Source organism: Suncus etruscus, chromosome 7, assembly GCF_024139225.1.
Source record: "Suncus etruscus isolate mSunEtr1 chromosome 7, mSunEtr1.pri.cur, whole genome shotgun sequence".
Classification (NCBI taxonomy): domain Eukaryota; kingdom Metazoa; phylum Chordata; class Mammalia; order Eulipotyphla; family Soricidae; genus Suncus; species Suncus etruscus.
Window position 1 is genome coordinate 28,917,549 of NC_064854.1, and position 18,831 is coordinate 28,936,379.

At 39.3% G+C, this 18,831-nt stretch overlaps 1 protein-coding gene across 6 annotated transcripts in view; it reads right to left on the bottom strand.

The window, feature by feature from the left end:
• ARHGAP21 (Rho GTPase activating protein 21) overlaps positions 1 to 18,831 on the bottom strand; it is a 141,961-nt gene that overhangs the window by 68,735 nt on the left and 54,395 nt on the right. For all 6 annotated transcript variants that reach the window (XM_049777744.1, XM_049777743.1, XM_049777746.1 and 3 more), the window contains 2 exons: positions 7,377 to 7,556; positions 4,716 to 4,740 (listed from right to left, as the gene is read on the bottom strand). In XM_049777744.1, coding sequence (XP_049633701.1) covers positions 4,716 to 4,740; positions 7,377 to 7,556 — 205 coding nt within the window. The remainder of the gene's footprint in view (positions 1 to 4,715; positions 4,741 to 7,376; positions 7,557 to 18,831) is intronic.

The following is an 18,831-nucleotide window of genomic DNA, read 5'->3' on the forward strand; positions in this document are numbered from 1 at the left end:
AATGGAAAACTGTCTCCAAACCAAAAGGAGAGGGAAGAGTCTAACCATATATTTCACTAATTGCAAAATTTCAGTCTATTCATGCTGTACGACACCCACCTTCTAAACATCTGAAACATCTATCATTCCCTCCAACTTTTCTTTTTCAAGCATACATTTTAGTTTTTTTTGTTAAAATATAATTTTTACTTTCAAAACTTGTACTCTATTATCTACCCTCTAGTAGAGAGAAAGGGATAATATATGCCTGCCACTTTTGCCCTTTATCTGTATATGGGGCTTTCAAGTGTTCTGATTATGTCCTTTGCTGTTGTTGCTGTTGTTTGGGTCACATCTGGTGGTGCTCAGGGCTAATTTCTGGCTCTGAACTCAGGAATCACTCCTAGTGGGCTCAAGGGACCTTATGAGATGCTTAGGATCAAACTAAGGTCGGCTGCATGCGAGGCAAATGCCCTCATGGCTCTGCTCCCCATGTCCTATCTTTCATCACAAGGAGGTACTGGCATCTCCCGGTTCCATACTTTCTCAGCTGTCAGATGGATAGGAACAAAATAAATATATCGATGCCAACTTGTTACCAGCAACATATATAACGACTTACTATCTTTGTGCATGTATATAGCATATATATTTATGTACATAGGCTTATATATTTTACATTAGGAAATACTGCCATACTACAATTACTAATAGTTTTGCTGACTTTATTTTAAATGTGTGGAGGAATATTTGAAGGGTTCCTTTTGTCTTTGATTCTGGCAGTCCTTAAGATAAACCTCAGGTCTCCACACATGTGAGGAATGCATTCTATTGCTCAGAGGCAGCTCTGCCTAGTCAGCAGAATATTTCATGGTATTTTAAGAGGACAAATGCATGGCAGCAAATCATCCACCAAAGGACCCAGGTACTAGGAAAACAAGCAGACTGATCTAGTAGAGAGGAATGCCCAATTACATTTGAAGCTTCTAGAAAATTCCACTCCCCAATTCAATGAGTACCAATCATGCATGCCCAGGCTATTGAAAATGAACTTTCATTTTAAAGGCTGGTAGCTGGGAAGCAGAAGAAAAAGCCCAAGCTGGGCCCAAGTGGGACTTCTTTAGGGGACCCTTCTTTCTGAGCAGTCAGGGGACCTGAGACAGATCAGGCTCCCACCAACCCAGAGGCTATCCCCAGGGGCAAAGCAAAATTAGGGAAGAGGTGGGAAAACAAATCTTGAGGATACCACACAGATTTGCAGAATCAACCAACCTCCTGGCTCTGAATAAAAGGAAACACCTTAATATACAAGGGCAATTTCAACTTAGATCTCAAAGCATTCCCATTCATAAGAATTACCAGGGGAAAAACTGGAAAGAGAAAGACCCCACAAAGGGGTCTGATAGTAAGACAATAAAAGACAGATTATAAAACAACTCTGCTTACCAGGTTTGAAGAAATAAAATAGTGGGGTCTGACTATAGAGTAAAGATACCAGTTTTGCACACAGCTAATCCCACTAGGTCCCTTGTGCCTCATATGTCCCCCCAAAACACCTCCTGAGCACAGAGCAGGGAATAAATAGCTCCTACACCCTTCCAAAACAAAAGGAAAAATTTAAAGAAGTAGCCTCAAAAGACATAGGGGAGGGCAAATTAAATCAATATTCATGAGACAGTCCAAAGTCATATAATTCAATGACTTAAATATTCAAATATCCTAACCAATTCAAAACAAATAAACATTTGTGAAAATATTTGGGGGAGAGGTATAGAAGCTGAAAAAACCTGTCAAGTTTCCATGATAATGCAAATGGACACAAATAACCAATTTATTTGACCTTAAAAAGGAAACCAGAAGACTTATTCTATCTAAAAGTAACTCCTACACAGCAACAGTGCTAATACTTTCATTACAAAGTGACCCATGCCAGAGAATTGTGATTAGAATGATTTTTTTTTAAACAAAGGGCGAATTTAAATTGATTTTAGGCTTTGCAGGCCACACAAATCTCTACATTTTCGTTTTCTAAACAACTCTTTAAATAAATTATTCTTAGTTGTATTCTGTACCCAAAAAAGTCAACCATGAACCAACTCCCAATAATTGAAGAAAATTCTGAAACTATTTTACACATACACAGTTTTAGGATCAAGGTGGGATTATTACAGAGCAAGAGGACCTCCCCTAAATAGCACAATTACACCTCCACAGGTGAGAAAAATATTTTGCCTCAGAACACATGTCAAAAATAATTTTAGGTGAATTGTAAGCTTCCTCATAAATGCCTTGAAGCTAGCACCATCCCACCCCACCCCCACCCCCCAGAGAAAGAAGGATTAGAAGCCATATCAGGCTGTGTTCAGGATTATGCCTGAAGGGCCTGGGGGACTATATGGGGTTCTGGGGATCAAACATAGCTCAGTTGCTTGTAAGGCAACCACCCTACCAACTGTACTATTACCTTGGCTCTCATCTCACTTTCTTAATGTCTGTGCAAACTGCAAATATTTTGTTGTTAGTTTGGGGGTTACATCCAGCTGTGCTCAGGGATTACTCCTGGCTCTGCACTCCTGGCTGGCTCAAGGGACCAGATGGAATGTTGGAACAAATCATCTGTGATTTTCATACCAGAAAATCTACTGAGCAAACAAGTGAACAAACAGTAAATTGTTTTTAAAGGTAATGGGGCCAGAGATAGTAAAGCGCATGCCCATATACAGCCAAGACTGGGCTCAATCCCCAAGATCACATGGCCACCTGAGTACAGCCAGATACAACCGTGGAGGCCACTAAGTGCCACTGGTGTGGTCCAGGCAAACCCTGGCGCGGGAGGGCCTTAGCAGCACTGCACCCTCTGACCCTCACATTAGTCCAAAGGCTGGTTGCCCGAGAACCATAGGGAGGGGTCCTGAATGTAGCAGTTGCCCTTAGAAGCTCCCCTGCAGAATATAAGATTATTCCCTATACAGATAACATGGCGAATGCCCAAAATATGCCCAGTGAAAGCAACCTCAAATGGGCACAATCTCATAAGCAAAGCAGAGTCAGACCTGGTTATCATTTGGATGAGAAGAATACATATAATATTAAATTATTTTTTAGAAAAAGTTGATCGATTTATTTTTAGTTTGAGAGCCACATCCAGTGGTGCACAGGCACTACTTACTTCTGGCTCTGTACTCCTGGCAGACTCAGGGGACCAGATAAAACAACAGGGATTAGACCTGGGCCTGCTACTTGCAAGGTATTTACATTGGGTTCAATTCCCAAGATCATCTCTGCTGAACTACTGCTGTAACCCCCTTAATGAAATTTTAGAAAAAGCCAAACTAACCCTACACTGTTAGAAAGCAGCTCATGATTGTCTCAGGCTGGCAAGCTGGGCAATGAGGGAAAGCTGTATGTTTGATGCTGTGACCAAATGGCACAGTGGTCTCAAAGTCAGTTAGCAAAACAAAACTGTAAGTAGTGTAATTCTATGTACTTAGAAGAGGTGCCAATAAGGTAGTTTTGCTGAAACACAGGGCTTCAAACTGTGATGATGAAAAAGCATCATATAGGAGCCAGGAAGGTGGCGCTAGAGGTAAGGTGTCTGCCTTGCAAGTGCTAGCGTAGGACGGACCTCGGTTCAATCCCCCCAGTGTCCCATATGGTCCCCCCAAGCCAGGGGCGACTTCTGAGCGCATAGCCAGGAGTAACCCCTGAGCGTCAAACGGGTGTGGCCCAAAAACCAAAAAAAAAAAAAAAGCATCATATAAACATATCAAAAACTTTCTACAAAAATATTGACCACTCCTCCTTACCAGCACCAGGACCATGGGCCATAAGGGAAGGAGAGGATTCCCATCCCACACAGAAAAGTCTCCAACCCAGATGCCACTGAATGGAACAGAAAACCCCACAGCAGAGAAATGCCATGTAGAAATGCCAGCAAGTTTCACCTGCAGCTAATGTTCCGTGACTAATTTTAACATGAAGGGAAGTTGACTGAAGGAGATATGAAAGCCATACTAAATTTGCAGGTTATTTAAAGTCTAAAATCAGCTAGAAGTGAGACATTTTGTTTAATGGGGAGCATTTGTATGTGCATTAAGTTCAACTTAATAAATAATAAATTCAGGACAAAACAAGTGGGATAGATTAAGAAATAACTTCTATCCCTGGCCCAATTCTCCTCTTTAAGTACATTAAACATAATGTTTAATTCAAGAGCAAGGCTTAACAGAAGGACCACAATACTTAAATATTGATTCAAATATGTTTGAACCAATAATCCAATAGCAACATTTCTGCATCTACAAGCAACTCCATGTTTTAAGTTTCCTAACAGACAGGGCTGGGAGATGCCCCCTGCCTGAGCCAGGACCCACACTGATTCAAGGTACCACATGACATTCTCTTTCTCTCACGACTGCTTGGAAGTCTTACTTGGAAGTCTTCCCACTAAAAATTATTACAACTGAAGAAAATCTCAGAATTACAAGCCTCTATGATAAATCATATATTCCCTTACATAAATGCAAATATATAAGATAACAAAGAATATCATCATCTATCTAAATTAAGTTGAGGCACTCGACATATATAACTTTGAGAAGAAATTCGTTTTTCTAACTTTCACATCTAAGAATTGTTAAATAGTTCGATTCCACTTCAATCACTAAGTATTAATAGAGAACAAAAACAGCTATCACAAAAACATTCAAAGAATAACTGAAACTTTCATACCATACCTCCTCTGTTGCCATTTTCTTCATCCTACAAAATAAAAGCATATTCATCTATGAATACATGTTTAAAATTGGTGTAGTCACAACAAAGCATAATTCAGCTCAGACTACCCTCCTGCAAATGTGCTGGTTACAATCTGACTCAAAGTGCCCTTTGCCTTAAGGAGGGAGAGTTGATAAGCAGAGACAGGAAGGTCCTGGGGAGCCAAGGGAGATTTTGTTTTTGATGTGATGTGTGGGAGATGCCCAAATAATAGTAATAATAATAATAATAATAAATATCCCCAGTGGGATTGTCAAAAGTAGGTCAATGGACAGAGGAGCCCAGGAGGTGGGAAAGAGGACTGAGGATTGGGGCCAGTCATCACTAACGTCAAAAACAAAACAAAACAAAAAAAAACCTCCTGTTAGGGTCAATATAGGGTTGACGTTATGTAAAATGCATCCAATATGCCATATACGCAATTATTTGCATTTATTTAAAGATAAGGTTAATTACCTCTTTAGTTCTTTCAAGGTCCAGACTGTTTTTATTGCCCTTTTCTACCCTCACTGGGATACAAGAAAAAGCAACTTTAAAAATCCTAATATAAAAATACATTTATTCATATATTTGCTGAAGCCCTATCATACAAAATTTACAATGTTCTCAAAAAAATTAAAAAGCAGACGTCTTATGGTAAAATAAAATAGTAAGGAGCTGCTATTTCATTATATAATTTAAGCCTTTATTTTAGCTGCCCAAATCTTTCTAAGTACTAAGCCAAGTACTGACTGCTACAGCTGTCGGCTAAATGACAGGATAAGCACATTGTTATATTAACTGCACATTTTCCCCCAAAAGTTATTTCATATTGAATTAGTTACAACTCCTTTGGGATGGACAAAATGTTGTCATTGAAAAGGAAACAATTTGAATATTCATTTTCAACTAGAAGCAATATGTCATAAGAGCATTAATAGCTAAATGTCTGAGTGGTGACTGTATGTCATTTTATATACTATTCTACATGTGTCATGCATGTCATTGAGAAAATGTCATTACTATCTGCTAGGTGATATACCCAGGGCCACTGAGTTAATAGCAGACAGAGAGACAGACAGACAAAGAGAGAGAAACAGATAAAGACATGGGATTCATAACTGGGTTCTCTCCATTTCAATGACTATACCACTCACAATTATAGTAGCTCACTAAACTTTCTAGAAATAGTATCTAATAGTAATAATGCACTTTAATCAGTTTGGTATAATTATAAAAATTATACTACCAAGATGTTCCTCAAGACCCAAAACTCTGAGCCAGACAACCCCTTGTTCAATCCTCAGGACTACATATAATCTCTGGGTACCACCAGGAGCGATCCCCTAAGCAAAGAGCAGAAGTAAGCCCAGAGCACTGCCAGGTGATGCCAGCCTCTATGGGGGAGGGAGAGAAACAAAGGGGGTTTAGAAAGTCCTTTTTCCTTTTCAATATCTGTGAACCTCTAATTCAATTCTGTTCACTTAGCCCAGATCTCATGAATCTTTGCATATCATTATTTCTGTTACACTTTGGTAAATAGTCAAGTATCAGGGATTCTTATTGGCCAAGTTCCAACCCTAGGTACACATTTCACTTATTATGTGACTCAAGTAACTTTCCGGATTTCGTTCCAAGGGGCTGAGAGAAGTACGTAACACTCATCTACAGCCACTCAAGAAATCAGAACAAGCACTCTGTTCTGTGCACAGCCTCATAGTGGGTAGTCCCCAGCATCCCTCACAGGGCCAAGTTACTGAAGGTCCAAGGATATTAGCACATTGCACTCTGCAAGAGGTTGTATGTTTAGCTTTTGACTTAGCCTCATATTATGCATTTGAGAGTTATAAATTCTTTCGGTTTGAATGGGTGGTTGATTTTTGATTATTGAGGCCATACCTGGCATTGCTCAGGGTTTAGTCGTGGCTCTGGGCTCAGAGATCAACTCTAATAGATATATATAATATACAGGAAACTGTATATGATGCTGGGGACAATGAACAAGGTAGGCTGTGTGCAAGGCAAATGCCTTCATCGCTGTATTCTCTTTTTAGCCCCTAGAATTTGAATCTCAGTTAACTATTCATAACTGTCAGAACATTTAAACAATTTCCTCTGCATACTCTCTGAAAAATTCTCTCCCTTTCCAGAAAGTTGAAAAATAGCTATGACTAGAAAAAGTAGAATAAAATTTGAAGTTCAAAGTGTAGTTAAGACAGGCCTCTATAATCACTAGAATTTTTCAGACAAGAAATAGAGAAGCTCTACAGAAAGTAAAGAATATATGCATACATCGACATCTAAAAGAAAACATTTATATTACAGTATTAAAGAAAGCAAATATGGGGCCGGGCGGTGGCGCTAAAGGTAAGGTGCCTGCCTTGCCTGCGCTAACCTTGGACGGACCGCGGTTCGATCCCCCGGTGTCCCATATGGTCCCCCAAGCCAGGAGCAACTTCTGAGCACATAGCCAGGAGTAACCCCTGAGCGTTACTGGGTGTGGCCCAAAAACCAAAAAAAAAAAAAAAAAGAAAGCAAATATGTCACTTCTTTGAAGACAGAAGGGTGGAAGGGGAAAAAAAGAGAAAAGAAAGACTGTTAGCATCTCGTATTGTTCTGCTTAGTTTAATGTCTTCTCTTACCTTAAATGAAAACTGGATGGCAGACTCTGGGGGGTAAACTATGAAATGCCGCAATGTAAAGCCAAAGCCTTGAGATGTTCTTTTCAATAAAACAGTTTTGGGCCCGGGCCAGGAGAATGTTTCATCTTCGGATGGTGATACAGTTTCACTTTGTTCTTTTCCATCTTTATTTTTTGATACCTAAAAGAAAATGATATTTATAAGTTAAGTAGGAGACAAAATTGACTTATTTTCTAAAGAGAAAAATATTACATGTAAAATATAGTACTGAGGACAGATTCAATGGGGGAACCAGATGGGGGGGTGCAGGGGATATGATGCAGTAGCAATACTCTTGACTGACATCTGTGAGGCCCTGGGTCTGTCTCAAAACCCAGCACCACAAGAAAGGAGGGGGGAAGGGCCATATTCTGAGATATAGTAAAAAATTAAGACAGGGTTGAAATAAAAAGTTAATCCAAAATGAAGAAAATTAATGGCTAAAATTATAAATGCAACAGCAGAAATGAAAACTGGTATCAAGTGAACCGTGTACAAGGTTAACCAAAAAAGAGAAATTCGGGAAGAAGAGATAGAGACAAAACTGACTGGATAAGTGAACCAAAGTTGCTACCAGAGAGGCCAACGGCAACAAAAAACATGAGATCTAGCCAATGCCTTCCGGCACTGGGCAGACTCAGCACCATGGGGGCATCTGTTCATCCCCTGCTTCCTCCTCTCCATTCCAGGCTTCTCTATTAGATTAGAACTGAAACACATTTACATGTTTTAGGGTCCCAAACCAAGGTCCTTCATTGCTTCTCAGACTCCCCAAGCTCTGAATTCTTCTATCTGGGGCCAACCTTTCCCAATCCCTTTGCACCTCATGCTCTCACTTCCCTTTCAAGACAGTTCTACTGTGTAGCCCTTTAACTTTCTTTCACTTTCTCCAAGCACTGGCTGAGAAGCAACCTTGGATAAGTCAGCACTGTCTGCTCGGGGTGAATATGGGAGAGGACAGCCAACACCAGGCTGACTCCCCACTCCAGGTCCAAATTGGCTGACCTTGACATTCTTTCTTATGGCAACGATGACACGTTTTTCTTCCATCTATTTTCCCAAGATGAATATTACATCTCTTTTCCTTACCTAGCCATAGTTGGGCAACCCTGCTTTCCATCATATAGAAAACATACAAAAGAGTACACAAAATAACAAAATTTTGAAAAAGACACAAGCAATGGGATGGGAATTTAATCATCTGCCACATCTGCTCCATGCCATCTGTAATATGCAAGGATCTCTGTCCTCTTTCAAATCAAAGACAAGTGTCGACTCTAAAATTCACCCCAGTAGTAAGTCCACTGCTTTTCATTTTTCCAAGCTACCACTCCTGAAATGTTCCACCCCTTTACTGCATCATCTATTTTCTCTTTACTACATCATTCTCTTAAGCAAATAGATGTGTTTCCCCTATTGACCCCGCAGCTCTCTCCAACTGCAACTCATGTATCTTCCGAGGAAAAGTCCCCCACAGCTGTTCACAATGCTATCTCTTTTTCTCCCTTTTTTCTCTTAGATCCCTTTAAATGGATTGTCAGTCTCCATAACCTTGCTGAAACCACTCTTGCTGACATCACTGATGATTTCCATATTGATGAATTAAATGGTCACTATTCAAGTTCTGTCTTCTAGTTATCACATTCTCCTTTAAACTAGGTCTTCTGTTTCCCACATCAATTTTCCTCCTAATTTCATGCAGTCCTTGTTCTCAAGCTGCTTTCCTATTTCTTCATCTACCAGGTATCTCAATCTAAGAGCAACTGAGGTTTGGGAACAGGGACTTCTCTGCCTCTATTCTGTCTCCTGGAGAATTCATTACCATGCATTAAAATACAATCTAGAAATCAGAGCAATAGTACAGAGGTCTGGGCACATGCTTTATATGCAACCAATCCAGGGTTCAATCGCCAGCACTATATTGTCTCTTAAGGCAGGAATGATTCCCTGAGTGCTGAGGTAGGAGTAATCCCTGACTAATTACCATCACTGGGTATGGTCCAAACTAAATAAAATACCATCTATATACAGAAGCTCCCTAATTTTTATCTCTATTCCAATATCTTCCTGACTTTAACAGATCTTTTTGCTGCTAAAGTACTTGCCTTGCACTAAACAGAACAGGTTTCAATCCTGAGCACCCACCCCATGGTTTCTTGAACCCACTAGGGCTATAACCCTTGAGCACAGCCAAAAGAGCACCCGAAAAAAAGACTATGAATACAGAGCCAGCAGTAAGCCCTGTGTACTACTGAGTATGTCTGCCTCACCATGTCCCAATCAAAACAAAAACAAAAGAATCCAGATTCTTCTCAGTAGCAGTTTAATGCCACCTTTCTCATATGGAAAATACTTGAATGCACACGCTTAAGTCTACTAATTTTCTAAACTGTATTTACATTACTGTAATCTATACCTCTACAATAATCTACTTCCTATAACAGTGCTGAAACTTAAAAAAATACTCTGGAAAGCAATTCTTGCATGATAAAAAATATATTATACAGTAACAAATAAATTTGAAACTTCTCAATGCTGAGCATCTTCATCACATGATCAAACTGTGACATCACATGAATTTTTTTTTCTTTTCTAGGAAGATAGAAAGAGAATGAAATCCGTACCATAGTAGCAGCACCGATGTTGACTGTATCCCTGCAAATTGATTTTTTTTTTTTATTGAGTCCTCTCAAGTGGTGTTCAGGGGGCTCAGGGACCACTTCCAGCAATTCTAGTGGTGATTGAATGTTCCAGATAGAGGCTGTAGTTAGTGCTGCCCAGGCCTGGGTGCCAAGGACTAACTACTTAAGTCACCCCAGTGGTGCTCAGAGTCTCTGGGGTCTTGGTACCAAGATATAAAGAGGGAGTAAACACCAGCAAAGTAAAGTATCTTTCTTATTTATTTATTTATTTATTTTGCCTTCTTTGCTTTTTGGGCCACACCAGTGGCTTTCAGAGGTTTTTCCAGGCTCTACACTCAGAAATTGCCCCTGGCCAGTTTGGGGAACCATATGGGATGCTTGAAATTGAACCTAGGTCCATCCTGGGTCTGCTACATGCAAGGCAAATGCCCTACTGCTGTGCTAATGCTCGGACCCCTCCCAAATACATCTTACCTTTCTTCTCTTGGGTTGCCCTTTTCTTTGAATCAAAAAGAGTTCTCAAGTCATGGCTTCAAGCTTTTTCGTTTGCTAAAACGGAGCTTCCTATGCCTGTTGGTTTGTTGACTTATTTTGAAAAATGGAGAAGCTAGAAGAGTAAAGCAGGTTTTTTTTTTGCTTCCTGTAGATACCTCAGTTTTGGGACAACTTATATCTCAGGTCATAGTTTATTGTCCCAGTTATCTTACATTACATAGCATCCCTTCTAGCCTACTACCTAGCCTCGCAGAAAGAGAAAATACAAAGAAATATGCAAATGTGCCTTCTTCACTCCTTCTATTTGCCCACAGAGCCTTGTGATCTGTTGTTCACTAGTGGCCAAATGTGCTCACTGCCAAGTAGGTTCTTTCTAGTTTTCTCTAGCCAAGCACACAGCTCATCTCTCCACTAGGAGCACCATTCATGTACCAACAACAGCATTCAAGGCACCAACAAGTGACTGGAATAACAGCAGTTAAATTCCTGTAGACTGTCACTTGATTCTCTAACAGACTCCATAACAAGGTCAAATGAATAGATCAAGGTTAAAAGAAACCAAAATACAGGATAAAAAAGAAAATGAACCTCCCCGATACTAGATATAACTACTAGACAAAGCAACCTAAGAGAGGAAAAAGGAAAGAAAGAAGTCGGGGAAAACAATAATCATTTTGCAATAAGGCTAATTAAAAAAAAAATACCCTCTCATGAAAGAATGCAGTGTCAGAACTTTTAGGAAAAGGGAAAATAAAATGGTGGAAGCATATTTTGAATAATGTTTTACAAATATAAAATTTACTACAAACCACTGAAAAATGTATGCTGAGAATGAGCAAATCCTATGATATGCAAATGAGAATACAATATATATATATATATATATATTTTTTTTTTTTTTTTGGTTTTTGGGTTACACCCAGCAGCGCTCAGGGGTTACTCCTGGCTCTATGCTCAGAAATCACTCCTGGCAGGCTTGGGGGACCATATGGGATGCCTGGATTTGAACCACCGTCCTTCTGCATGCAAGGCAAACACTCTACTTCCATGCTACCTCTCCAGCCCAAGATTTTCTTTTTTTTTTTAAAGTTCACAGAATTTTTTTTTTAAGTACAAACTCTAAATGCTAGCCAGAGGTGAAAGATTCAGGGTTATTATGGAAATAAACACAAATTATGCAAGAATGAACACCTGTCTAACACAATCTATATCCCCTCAGATACCTTTTGTACTTAGTTGTACTTCAGGAGAATGGGGAATGGGGACCACTTCCTAATACATGGCAGGAACCCAGCATAAGAACATTTCTACTTGGTGTGTCTCTTTCAAGAGTTTAGTATCAGCTGCAGATACTGCACAGCAGGTAAGGATCCTGCCTTTCACATGGCTGATTCCCAGCACCACATGTGGTCTTCTAAGCATCGCCAGAAGTGACCCATGAACACAGCCAGGTGTGCCCTCCACAAAAGGCCCCCAAAGAACAACAACATAAAAATCTAGTATCCATTCCATCAAAAAATACTTCTTAAGATTATGAGCCCGACTCTCATGAAACCTTTCCAAATATTGTTATAACTTCACCCTGCCCAAGAGGTTCTTTCTTATTTTAGGGCCAAATTCTTTGGGGATTTGAACTTGTGCCCTCAGCTTTTTCTTTTAGAATCCAACTGTGGAACTGTCATTTTGACTGCTACCTGATGCCATGGCTATGCTTTCATTTCATAAAGAAAAGGCATTGGGTGGTGAGTGTGGGGCTCTTCATTTCCTGGCAGAAATTATGTGTTCAGAGAAAACATGGGCTTCTCCAGAGGGGAAATAGGCAAGCAAAGAAACAGGGACAAACAACTTCTCAAAGGAGAGCCTGGGCTTTAAGAACAAGCTCATCTCTGCTAAAACATCCATGCCTTGCCCTTTGTCTACATTGTGATAACAGTGGCCAACCAAAGGTGTTCTATAAGAGGAAATGCATTAGGACTTGTGAAGTACTTCATATTGGGTGACACACGTTAGGAAGAATTTTCTTTGAATCATGCCATTTCAAAACACATTAATTGTTTCAAAAACAGCAATAACACTTCTCAGATCTCAGGAGAAAACAAAAGCTTCAATATTCATATAATACTTTTTTTTTTTTTTTTTTTTTTGGTTTTTGCTCAGGGGTTACTCCTGGCTGTCTGCTCAGAAATAACTCCTGGCAGGCATGGGGGACCATATGGGACACCAGGATTCGAACCAACCACCTTAGGTCCTGGATCGGCTGCTTGCAAGGCAAACGCCGCTGTGCTATCTCTCCAGGCCCCATATAATACTTTTAATAGGTTTTCGCATGCATCAGAACAATTCTGATATCCAAATAGGATAGAAGCTTAGGAATTTATAAAAAAAAATTACAGCAAGAGACAGGCACAGCCTAAGCTTCTTGTCTTATGTGTCTTGGACCAACAGGGAGAATAAATCCTTTAAACATTTAGGCACAGCTTATCTTTAAAATGCTTTCTCAATCAACCTAATGCTACAGAAAAACTTACCAGAGTGTAAAAAAATTCCCTCACCTTCCAGGTCCATCAATCTGTCCCTTTCTCCCTCCCAACAGCCCTCCCTTCTATGTTTGGGAAAGAACTATGTTTCTTTTACCTATCAGGCCAGGGCTCTACCACTGAGTCAAATCCCCAGCCTCAATTCACACGGTTTGGTTGTTTTGTTTTGTTTTGGTTTTGGTTTTGGGGTCACACCTGGCAGCGTTCAAGGGTTACTCCTGGCTCTGTGCTCAGAAATCGCTCCTGGCAGGCACAAGGCCATCGGGTGTTGCCCAAGAACAAAAAGTTAAGATGAGCTTGTTCTTAAAGCTCATGTTCTCCTTTGAGTTGTTTGTCCTTATTTCTTTGTTTGCCTATTTCCCCTCTGGAGAAGCCCATGTTTTCTCTAAACATATAATTCCTCTTCTCTCCTCTCACCTCTTTCAAAGAAAGTGTCATTCAATAAAATGATCTTGCTTCACATACACACACCCAAGAAGTATAGAAAACTCAAGCCCAAATATTTCATCAAAATCTCTACAATGAAGATATCTAATTAAGCCCTCTCTCAATAGTTTTAAGTATAAATCTTAATTTTATATGTGTTCTATGCTCTTTACTTGGAAACCTATTTGTGATGTCTTTCATTTTAAGCTGAACTGTTACTATGGATCTTTTCTGCTGCTGTGTTTATATATTTTCATTTATGGCTTATATTGACTCGGCTGTTAGGGTATCCTTACTTATATAGGCTTTTGGTTTGGGGTTTGTTTTAATTCAAAAAAAGATTTTAAGAGAAGAGAAAATAATGAAGGGCAAGGGAAAAGAGAAGCCATGTTCCTCAGGGCATGAAGAAGGGGCATGCCCCCCTAATGAGGATTCCCTCGAGTTTAAGGTTTTTAATAAAACTTTTTCCGTAGGGAGCATTTTTCTCTCATATCACTCCTGATGCCTTTTATTTTCAGACACCAAGATTTCAAAAATGAGTTTTTAATTATTCAGTTTTACAACTTTTCCCTCATAGAAAATGGTTTTTAAAATCACAATTACTTTTTTAAAATAAAAGCATAATGTTTGCACATTGTTTAATAGTTTATTTTTCATGACTATAGTGATTTTTAAAAGTTACTTTTAACTTATTTATGACAGACAGTCCACAAAATGACAAGACAGTAAAAACTAGTATACTTTCCGTCACAACCAATGGCCCATTCAGGCCCATTTCCTGAGGAAGCTCTTTGCTCGGTTTTATTGGTAATTATGAAGGTCTTATCTTACACTTACTTAATTCTTGCCTCCTTGTGACAAACAATAAAGGTCTTCATAATAAAAGGAGAAAGTCTGTTCATATTTAGTAGAATAAACATGGTTAAGAGAATACTTGTAATGAGAATTCTCACCTTCAAAATAATATTTTTAATGAGACAACTCACTAGCACCAGTACAACTCCCATAAGCCGAAAGAATTCTTCTTTATTACTCTGATTCCAGAAACAACTGTGACTGAATCTGACATGCTTTCGGTATTCATTGTTCTTCTATCATGGCCTCCTACATGACTTCCAATTAATTTCTCTTATTAGAAACATTCATTAAAGAGGCCCAGGGGATCGCTGAAGTGGTAGAACAGAAGCATAGCATGTTCAGGACCCTCAGTTCAATTCCAGGCACCAATATCCCTGAAGCGAGACTGGAGGAATCGCCACTGTGTGTTCCCTATTTTTAAAATAATTACAATTCAGTGGTCTGAAGAATTTTTTTTTTTTTGCCAGAAAAAGAGAAAAGAATTGGAATCTGCTAACTATTTACTGATCTTATTTCACATTTAAAATTCCATCAAGAATATTCCAAATTCATGTGCTGATTGCCTTTTAAGTGAAAATATTAGATTTTTCTGTTATTTATTCTTACCCCCAAAATTGCTAAGAACATCTAATTATCTTTTAAAACATCACATTTGTTTGAATTACTATCAAAAATTTTACATAGTAGGTGTTGTGTAAAATTTTTACATAATCATTACATATGTTGACCTATGATTTAAATTGTTCTTTATCTTTAGAGTGTAATGCCAGATGGCTTGTTTTTACAGCAAGTTTCAAATGTGTGATTAGAATACTGATCTGAACCATGTCCACAGGCAGCCACTACTATAGTCTGTCCTCTTTTCCTGAACTAGTCCAAGAAACACTTGGCTGTAAGACCTATTTCATCCTTATTGAAGGGGCAGGGTGAGACTCATGGTAAGGTGCGTGTATTGCATGCAGGAGATCTTAGTTCCATCCCCAACATCACAACAGGAAACAAAACCAGGAAAAGCTTATGTCTTAAAATACAACTGACTTCTAATTAATATTTATTTCATTTCTGAAATGCTCAACAGTCCGTTTAAAACCAGCACATCAAACTTTACTTCTAAATAATATTTATTTCATTTCTTAAATGCTCAACAGCTGGTTAATAATCAGCAAATGAAACTAACCTATTTTTTATTTAGTTTCTAACTACTCATTTAACTAACTCAAATATTTAGACTTCTAATAAACTATTCTCCTTAGTACCTACAACATATTCAATTACAAAAGTACCTAGCATACTCACTCAAAGAATGACCAAGTGTATCTTTTAAACATTAGTTAACATGTTTAACTAATGATAACTGAGATTTTATAGAAACAAAGAAACCTAAAGTAAATACCCATGAAAATAAAAACTTCCCAGAAGTTGATCAGTTTTACTGTCGGACATCTTATGATAATAGCAAAAATGGGGAATGACATGTCTGGAATGACAGAAGTATGTAAATTCACTTTAAATAACTTTATTTCCTGTAAAGGATTATCCAATCAAGGCTAGAGAAGATATTACGGAAGATGCATTTGCCTTGGATGCAACCAACCTGGTTCAATTAATTCCTAGCACCACATATGATATTCTGGGCACTGCCAGGAATGGTCCCTAAACACAGAGCTATGAGCACCAAGCTTTGAGCAGTGAGAGTATGGCCCAATCACTCTCCCCCACAAAGGAACACTAAATAAAATGACTAAATTTTCTAAATCATATAATAGTCATCTATTTAGTATTTATTTACCCAGCAAAATAGCTAGTGGTTCTTTGATAAGTATGAACTAAGTAAGTACTAAAATAGCTTCATAGTTGGTTTTCACTTTCATATCTTAAATATGGAACATCCTAAGGGCAGGAAGAAAGCCACATGCAGAAAATAATCTATTCATTTACTTGGGGTCGGAGCAATAGCACAGCTGTAGGGTGTTTGCCTTGCACTCGGCTGACCCATGATGGACCTGGGTTCAATCCCGGAGTCCGATCTGGTCCCCTGAGCCAGGAGCGATTTCTGAGCACATAGCCAGGAGTAACCCCTGAGTGTCACTGGCCCAAAAACCAAATAAAAATAATAATAATAAACAACTATTAATTTACTAAAATGTTTTTAAAGGCAGGAGTTAATCCCAGGTTGAAAATATACAAAGCACTGATTATTACATCAGTAGTAGATATTTTCAGTTTAATACAATTAATCTGGAGCCAGAGAGACCCAGTCTGGAATCTCAAACACTTTCTGGAGCAATATAGACTTAAGAGCAGTCCCCAGGTATTGACTATGTGAAGACTAGTATAACCCCAAACCAGGGATGGGGAGATCTTAATCCTAACACAAGCACTTTGCTCTACCTTCAAAGTCTACCTACCCCTAATGCAGATTAATGGTCTCTTTTGAGTGTCCTACCAAAATATGGAATCAGACTTTTAGTAATATTCTTCATTTGCAGTGAATCTGCCAGAAAGTGTCCGTAAATAAAGGTACAATGAAAGAGTGATCTAATGCAACTTCTCAATAATACTACTAGGCTGTTGATAGACTGCTGATTTCCTTATCCAATTCTGGATAAGCTTGTCACTCTTTAATTGAAACATCTTTTGGATTGGTCCATTACCCTACTCATCTGCTCTCCTGGTGTGGTCTTTGGATTGGTTCCCAATAAAACCCCTGGGTCTCGGGGGAAAAACTGCTTGTGGTTTGGATTTTCCACTAGTGAACTTTCTTTTTTTGTTGTTTCGTTTGTTTGTTTGTTTGTTTGTTTGGGTTATACCTGGCAGCACTCAGGGTTTATTCATGGCAGGCTCCAGGGACCACATGGGATTCTGGGAACCCAACCATGGTACTTCAGGGGTTAGCTGTATGCAAGGCAAATGCCCTACCACTGTGCAATTGCTCCAGCCCCTGAACTTTCTGCTTGCTGGTCTTAGGGCTAGTGAGCTGAAAGCTTGGCGTGGAAAATCCCTGAGCCCGTTTTTATCTCCATAACTGTGTGTGAGTTATTTCTTGTGTCCACTTTTGCTTCCAGATCCATCTGCCCTATCCCCTGTGACTTGGCTATGGCTATGAGGTTTCCGCTTCACCTGGCATCTGGAGTAGGTACCCCATCTACGACTGCTGAGATGTTCCTTGGAGTGGTCTCATGGTTATTCAAGTGGATTTTTCTGCCATGGATTTTTCAGTCTGCTTCCACTTAGGTCAAGGTTATGACAATGGCTTAGTTTCGGGTCGAGGGATCCTGGCCTCTCCTCACATACACTGCTACCTTCATATCCCAAGAGTCGAGATAAAACATACTAAAGTAATAATGTACACATTGGTTAGTCTGGTAGTGATTCTCCCCAGTATTATTCCTTGTATGTGTTATGAAATTTGAAAAATTCAAGCCAACCTTTCTAAAATACTTTCAAGTGTTCTGAAGCACCACCACCTAAGGTTTCTGAAAAGATTCCAACCTTAGAAAACAAAAGCACATTTCCAAAAGTCACAAGTGCTCAAGCCAAAAGTGAGGCTGGTAATTCACCACACCCCCACAGTTGTTAAGCCAGTGGCTGATATTGATGTACTAAATGAAGTGAACACCCAAAATGAGATAGTGACAGCCCAATTGGACGCTGAGTCAGAAAGCAGATCTGTATGATTACCACTCACCCCACCTCCACAGCAGCTCCTTAAAGAATGTGGGATGAACCCCACCCAGCCCCCATCACAGCTGCAAATCCTTAGAGTTTGGTACTAACAAAGACACAAAACCAGCTCCCTTCCATCAGGAAAACAATCAAACCTCAACCTACATGGGTTTATATATGGAAAATCTCTGGTAGATTTAAGAAAGCATGCTCAGAGTATGGTCCACTTTCTCCACTTTGTGTTGAATTTTTTGATACCTGGAATGACAGTGGTATTGGACCCATCAGAACTGCCTGACTGCTTCCCAACTTTTATAGTGGCAACTATAGTTTGCTGAAGGAACTAAAACTAAGCTTAGATCACTCTGGAGGACTGGTTACTGGAATTCTATTGTCCTATGAGCTGCTGATAGGAGAAGAGGAATTCTCAGAAACAAATAAGCAAGCAAAATTACCTTGTGATTTCCAAAGAGCTCACGTTGAAGGCTTGGGGAAAAAATTGATTCTGAAGCCAAATTTAAGGGTAGCTATACAAAGATTTTTCCAGAGCTTCCAAGTCATATACAGAATTTCTGGGTATTGACAAAGTCTATCCAGAGACAGATTAAAGACACGGCAGCACAAAAGGTTCTGACAAAAACATTAGCCTTTGAAAATGCCAGTGAAAATTGTCGGGCTATATTATGTCCCATTAAAAAAAAGATGTCATGGAATTTCTACATGCTTGTAGATATATTGGAATATACAGTTCATTTCACCTCCCCTCCCACCTCCTGCCACTGCCATCCCTTT